Source organism: Petromyzon marinus, chromosome 63 (genome assembly GCF_048934315.1).
Source record: "Petromyzon marinus isolate PM22_M1 ecotype Great Lakes invasive population chromosome 63, UKy_Petmar_22M1.pri1.0, whole genome shotgun sequence".
NCBI classification, from domain to species: Eukaryota; Metazoa; Chordata; class Hyperoartia; order Petromyzontiformes; family Petromyzontidae; genus Petromyzon; species Petromyzon marinus.
Window position 1 is genome coordinate 3,771,388 of NC_133729.1, and position 7,243 is coordinate 3,778,630.

Sequence of the window (7,243 nt, forward strand, 5' to 3'; positions counted from 1 at the left end):
TAGCCTGGCACAGCAGTCAACCCATAGCACCTGGGTATGTCCTGTGACCTCCTGCACCTAGCCTGGCACAGCAGTCCACCCATAAGCACCTGAGTCTGTCCCGTGACCTCCTGCACCTAGCCTGGCACAGCAGTCAACCCATAAGCACCTGTGTCTGTCCTGTGACCTCCTGCACCTAGCCTGGCACAGCAGTCAACCCATAAGCACCTGAGTCTGTCCCGTGACCTCCTGCACCTAGCCTGGCACAGCAGTCAACCCATAAGCACCTGTGTCTGTCCTGTGACCTCCTGCACCTAGCCTGGCACAGCAGTCAACCCATAAGCACCTGTGTCTGTCCCGTGACCTCCTGCACCTAGCCTGGCACAGCAGTCAACCCATAACAAATGGGTCTGTCCTCTGACCTCCTGCACCTAGCCTGGCACAGCAGTCAACCCATAGCACCTGGGTCTGTCTTGTGACCTCCTGCACCTAGCCTGGCACAGCAGTCAACCCATAACACCTGGGTCTGTCTTGTGACCTCCTGCACCTAGCCTGGCACAGCGGTCAACCCATAACACCTGGGTATGTCTTGTGACCTCCTGCACCTAGCCTGGCACAGCAGTCAACCCATAGCACCGGGGTCTGTCCCGTGACCTCCTGCACATACGAACCCGGCGACCCTGGTACGTTTCCCGCTCACGGCCAACACCGGTGACGATTATAATCTGAACCGGTCCTAGTCCTCCCCTAGGTCGACTCAGCCTCAAATGAGTACCTGGTACGGAGTGTAGCAAACATCGCCACCGGGAAGACAAAGGCGGTCGGGCGTGGTGCTACCCACCGATCCCCTCTTGTGCCGTGCCGGCCTTAATAGGTGCTCGCTAACAGCACTTTCCCCAACAGCAGTCTGTGCAGGCTATAGAGGGGATATCTGTAAATATGTATGCATGTGTGTACGTACCCAGGAGTATACACACACACACGTGTACGCGCACACACGTGTACGCACGCACACGTGTACACACACACGTGTACACACACACACGTGTACGCGCGCACACGTGTACACACACACGTGTACACACACACACGTGTACGCGCACACACGTGTGGAGCGAGTGGCTCACACTCGGAAAGGAAGGAGTTCAAAGCCTGCTAGGTGGGTTGTGCTGGGCGGTTAACTCAGCCCATCATCCGGACCGGGGTCGATAAAACAGAGTACCGCTTTGTTTGGGGAGTACCACTCAAGTAGTGGCACATGTCGTCGGTAGACGCCACCAATGCGCCACCCCCGTGTATGGAAAGGCAGGGGAGGTGAGTTTAAAGTTTAAAGTGGTGAGCGTTCAAGGCGGGACCTACAGACAGCGAACGACTTCTAAGTCAAAGCGTTGTTGTGTCGTCTGGGAGCTGCGCCGAGGAGACATCCTGATAACTCAACCCACTCACTCACCCACCCACTAACTCACTCACTCACCCACCCACCCACTCACCTACTCACCCACCCACTCATCTACTCACTCACCCACTCACCCACTCACTCACTTACTCACCCACTCACTCACCCACCCACCCACTCACCTACTCACCCACCCACTCACCCACTCACTCACTTACCCACTCACTCACTCACCCACTCACTCACTCACCCACCCACCCACTCACTCACTCACCCACCCACTCACTCACCCACCCACCCACTCACCTACTCACTCACCCACTCACCTACTCACTCACCCACTCACCTACTCATCCACTCACCCACTCACTCACCCACTCACTCACCCACTCACCCACCCACCCACTCACTCACCCACCCACTCACTCACTCACCCATTCACTCACCCACTCACTCATCAACTCACTCACTCACCCATTCACTCACCCACTCACTTACCCACTCATTCATTCACCCACTTACTCACCCACTCACTCACCCACTCACTCATCCACTAACCCATTCACCTACCCACTCACTCACCCACTCACTCACTTACCTACTCACCCACCCACCCAATCACTAATTTTCCCACTCATTCGCTCACTCACTCACTCATTCACTCACTCATTCAATCACTCATTCACTCACTCATTCACTCACTCATTCACTCACTCACTCATTCACTCATTCACTCACTCACTCATTCACTCACTCATTCAATCACTCACTCATTCAATCACTCATTCAATCACTCACTCACTCACTCATTTACTCATTTATTTATCAGTTCTTGCGAAATATTGCGGGGCTAACCCATTAAAGGGGGGGCTCGTAGGTCACAGCGGCCCCCCATTAAAGGGGGGCTCGTAGGTCACAGCGGCCCCCCACTAAAGGGGGGCTCGTAGGTCACAGCGCCCCCCCCACTAAAGGGGACCTCGTAGGTCACAGCGGCCCCCCCACTAAAGGGGGGCTCGTAGGTCACAGCGGCCCCCCACTAAAGGGGACCTCGTAGGTCACAGCGGCCCGCCCACTAAAGGGGGGCTCGTAAGGTCCCATAATCCCACTCGTGACTCAAACCGCGGCTCTCAAACTCGGAGGGAATCGCAGCGCTCCGCGAAGCTCACGCCAAGAAGTATAGCTGCTCACCACCCCCCCCGCCCGCCACCCGCCACCCGCCACGTTCACAGCCCCCTACGGAGATTACGGCGGTGGCAATTCCACATTCTCGCGGTGGAGCCAGGCGAGGCGCGCGCACGCGCGGGTAGAAGGCGACCGCCTCCACCACGTGGAAACAAAACCCAAACCCACCGGTTGACACACAAAAGTGGCGCCACCATCACCACCACCACCACCACCTCCACCCCACACACATTTTATCGACCACACACACCCCTGCCGCAGAGTGTGATTGGCCGGGGTCATCAACACAACGCGTGGCCGTGGGGATCCGTGCAAGCCCCCCCGCCCCCCCCCCCCCACCACCCCACCCTTTTGACCCATCACGAGCCACTTGGCGTCTGCGATGCGCACGTGAACACCCCGACAGCTACAGCTGTTGCTGCTACACATTTGCTGATGTTGTTGTTTGTTGTTCTCGTTGTTGTTCTAGTGGGGCTGTGGTGGTTGTTGTTATTGTTGTTGTTGGTTCACGTTCACAAGTCTTCGCGTGACGCTGGCGCTTCGGGTACTGCAGGAACTCTCTCGGTGGGACAGATCGCGAAATGTGTCCCGGGACGGTTTTTGTTTGTGCTGCTGCTGCTGTTCCCAGTTATAAAATTACGAAACAAAATAAGAATGCGGCGTTTTACCCCTCCTTTTCTGGAAATAAGACGGGAGTTGTGTTAAGGTTTAAAAACAAATAGACACCTTTTAATCTAGATTTGAATCCCGTCTTACCCTGGCCACGGGTGCTCTTCCGCCGACTTGAGCGTTTTGCTCGCCGCGGTGATCCCACCCGATGGAGGATCGCTTGTGCTGCGATCGAAACGTCGTGATTTGTTTTATTTTAGAGTATGAGTCTGTACTAGTTGTTGTTGTTGTTATCTCTGCATCTAACATCAGCAGCAGCAATAGCAGCCGTACGAGTAAAACAAATAAAAACACACACAGCAAACACACTACCAACGTCTAACGGGGAATTCGCCCGCCACATCTGCCACGGCCATTCGGCCCAGCGCACGTGGTCGAGCGAGCCACGATCACGGCCCATCGACAGATGCCAAGGCCGAGTGCTGGGGCACGAATTGCCGTGTTCTATTTCTACCCACGTGACTTTTACCGACAGAACCCAAGAGCACGGGACACCTTTTTTTTTGCTAGCAATCAAGTTATCGCATTGATCGCACGCGGCGCTTGTGGTGAACATGCAGACAAAACGCGCCTCTGATCATGATCAATATGTGGGTATTGGTTTAACAAACAAAATAAACTTATTGGCCTTCTTCGTGGCCTCGTCTTACCACCAGCGTCAGACCGGAGAATGACGCCACAAGGCGAACGGTACAAGGGCGATGCCACACGGAGAGCTGGGGGGGGGGGGGTTTGAGCAGCTGTCTAATGGCAACCTTTTGTGCCAATGTCAAAGGATGACAAAATTAAATGAGGTTTTTTTTAACCCCCTTTCTGACAATAAAATTGGTCCAATCTGTATTTGAAGCTTTCGTAACTGCAGGAATACATACTCTTTGGTTCTTTCGGTAAAGTTATCATTTTTATTATTTTATATCTACGTGATTTTATACGAAAGAACCAAACGATAGTACAACAGGAGGCGTTAAGACGTTCAAACACCAAATAGACACCTTTTGCACACAGCGCTTGTGCTGAACATGCAAACAAACACGTGGCTCTGATAACAATAATAATGTTTGACACGTAGCAGGAGGCTTTCGCGACCAATATTATTCATAATAAAGTTTTTTTGTAGTTGGATCGCGTTATTTATAAATGTGTCGTGTAACCCTCCACCACCCGACACGGCCAATCAGCAGAAAAAAATGTGCACGTTGACAAAAGACAAAATAGTTCACTGCTTTAGCCCACCGGTGTGTTGAAGAGTGAATCAACATCATTCACTCTTCAACAGTCGTGAACTATTTTGTCTTTCGTCAACGTGACACTTTTGTTGCTGGTTGGCCGTGTCGGGTGGTGGAGGGTTACACGACACATTTATAAATAACACCGATCTAACCAAAAACACCGTTATTATGAATAATATAATGGCATTGTCTTTGAAACCGATTGGCCTTACACCAGAGGACAGCCTTGTTATTCATGGCCTAGTCTCACCACCAGTAACAGACCAGAAAATAACTCCAAAAGGCGGACAGCACACTGACAATGCACGTGTCAGAGCCTTTATAGCTCGGGGTTGAACAGCAGCTACATCAAGGAATACCCTTTTTGCCAGCATCAAAGTATGAATTTAAAAAATAAAAAAAAATAATAGGGTGGTTTTTTACCCTTTTGTGGGAAATGAAACGGGATGTCTGTTCAGGTATTCAAACACCAAAAAGATTTCACCTTTCGCAAGGGGACTCAAGTTTGCGTTCATCACGGAACTTGCGGTGAACATGCCAAATCGCATCGGTTTATTGCGCGATAGTTGGGTAGTTGCAGTTCTTTAGCGTCAATATACTGAATGCCTCTGTTGATATGCAAACTCTGACTTTAGCATAGCCCCACTTCCGTGACCAGCTGCATGCTAATTCCTCACATTAACATCATGCTAACCTCCCAGTTACATGCTAATTTTCCACCTTAACATCCTGCTAATCTCTCACATTAACACAGCTACTTCAATGCGAAATTCTTCTCTTGATATCTAAACTCCTTCGTCAAGGCGCTCTGCTCCTCCAAACCAGCTTGGCAGTGTTCAGCGAAGCGCTGTCGTCCCGACAGTTCTGTTTCTTCACCTGAGGACGGCTGTTTGTGTTGTGGCCGAAACGTCGTGAGAATTTTATTAAGTTTTATTATTTCCCTTCTACGTCACTTTACCCAAAGAACCAAGAAGATGCCAAATCAGTTTCAAAGTCAACGCGGAACATTTCAACAGAGCGTCTTTGTCTGCACGTGCACCACAAGCCCTGCGTGTGGTGAACGTGCAGTTGCTTGACTCCTTCGATGTCCGAACACCTGAACGCCTCCAGTTGCATTGCCAGAGAGGGTTAAAAAAAAAAATACCCCCGTGTTATTTCCCGTGAGCGTGTCGTCAAACCCGCCACCACCCGACACTTGAGTCGAGGGGTCTCTGTCACGTCAACAACGCGTGGCCTGACGAGTTGGCAGCTTGCGTGGTGGAGAGTTAAACCCACAACCTCCACCTGCACCCCATGCCCTCTCAGCCACACACACACACAAACAAAGATCCCCCGTATAGCCTGTAACAGACTGTTGGGGCAAGTGCTGTTAGCGGGCACCTACGAAGGCCGGAACGGTACACGAGGGGATGGGTGGCCAACACCACGCCCGGCCGCCTTTGTCTCCCTAGCGGCGATGTTTACACACCGCACCAGGTACTTGTTTGAGGCTGAATCGACCTAGGGGAGGCCCGGGACCGGTTCAGATAATCGTCACCGGTGTTGGCCGTGAGCGGGAATCGAACCCGGGTCGCCGTGTTCGCAGCGCAGTGTAGCGCTAACCGCTGCACCACCGCTCCCCCCACACACAGACACGGACACACACACCAGAGACACACACAGAGACACAGACAAACACAGACACACACACAGACACACACACGGACACAGACACAGAGACACACACAGACATACAGACACCATAACACACACAGAGACACACAGACACACACACAGAGACACACACAGAGACACAGACAAACATAGACAAACACACAGACACACACGGACACAGACACACACAGACATACAGACACACACACAGACACACACGGACACAGAGACACACACAGACATACACACAGACACCATAACACACACAGAGACACACAGACACACACACAGAGACACACAAAGACACACACACAGAGACAAACAGACACACACACAGACACACACAGAGACACAGACAAACATAGACACACACACAGACACACACACACGGACACAGACACAGAGACACACACAGAGACACACAAAGACACACACACAGAGACAAACAGACACACACACACAGACACACAAAGACACACACACAGAGACAAACAGACACACACACACAGAGAGACACACACGCACAGACAGAGATGGACATCAACCCGGCGACTTCAACAGCAACAACAACAACAACGCACGTGCACGCGGTCACTCAGCAACTCTCTCACCGCAAGCCGTAGGAGCGCTGGCCGCAGATGCCGCGGCTTTTGAGGCGTCGTCGGTCGCCCTGCGCTGCTGAGGATTGGGCTGCTTACGTCGGGACATTTTCCACCAGCACCACCGCCACCAGCACCACCACCACCGCCGCCGCCGCCGCCGTCACGCTGAGTGGCTGCATGGGGCGTCCTCGATGCAGGCTGGGCCGGTCGCTCGCTCGTGCGCGTTCGTCTGTGTGTGTGTCTGTGTGTGTGTGTCTGTCTGTGTGTGTGTCTGTGTGTGAGAGGTGGGTGGGTGCGAGATGGGGGGTGGGGGAGGGAAAGTGGGAGAGAGAGTGGCTGGTAGGTGTGTGTGTGTGAGAGAGTGGATGATAGGTGTGTGTGTGTGAGAGTGGATGGTAGGTGTGTGTGTGTGTGAGAGTGGATGGTAGGTGTGTGTGTGTGAGAGAGTGGATAGTAGGTGTGTGTGTGAGAGAGAGAGTGGATTGTAGGTGTGTGTGAGAGTGGATGGTAGGTGTGTGTGTGTGTGAGAGTGG

At 52.5% G+C, this 7,243-nt stretch overlaps 1 protein-coding gene across 1 annotated transcript in view; it reads right to left on the bottom strand.

Annotated features, from left to right (window-relative positions):
• LOC116955989 (uncharacterized) overlaps nucleotides 1-7,020 on the bottom strand; it is an 83,778-nt gene extending 76,758 nt beyond the window's left edge. The window contains exon 1 of the mRNA XM_076053840.1: nucleotides 6,720-7,020. Within this exon, the coding sequence (XP_075909955.1) occupies nucleotides 6,720-6,816 (97 nt within the window). The 5' untranslated portion in view covers nucleotides 6,817-7,020. The remainder of the gene's footprint in view (nucleotides 1-6,719) is intronic.
• Between the last annotated feature and the right edge of the window lie 223 nt (nucleotides 7,021-7,243).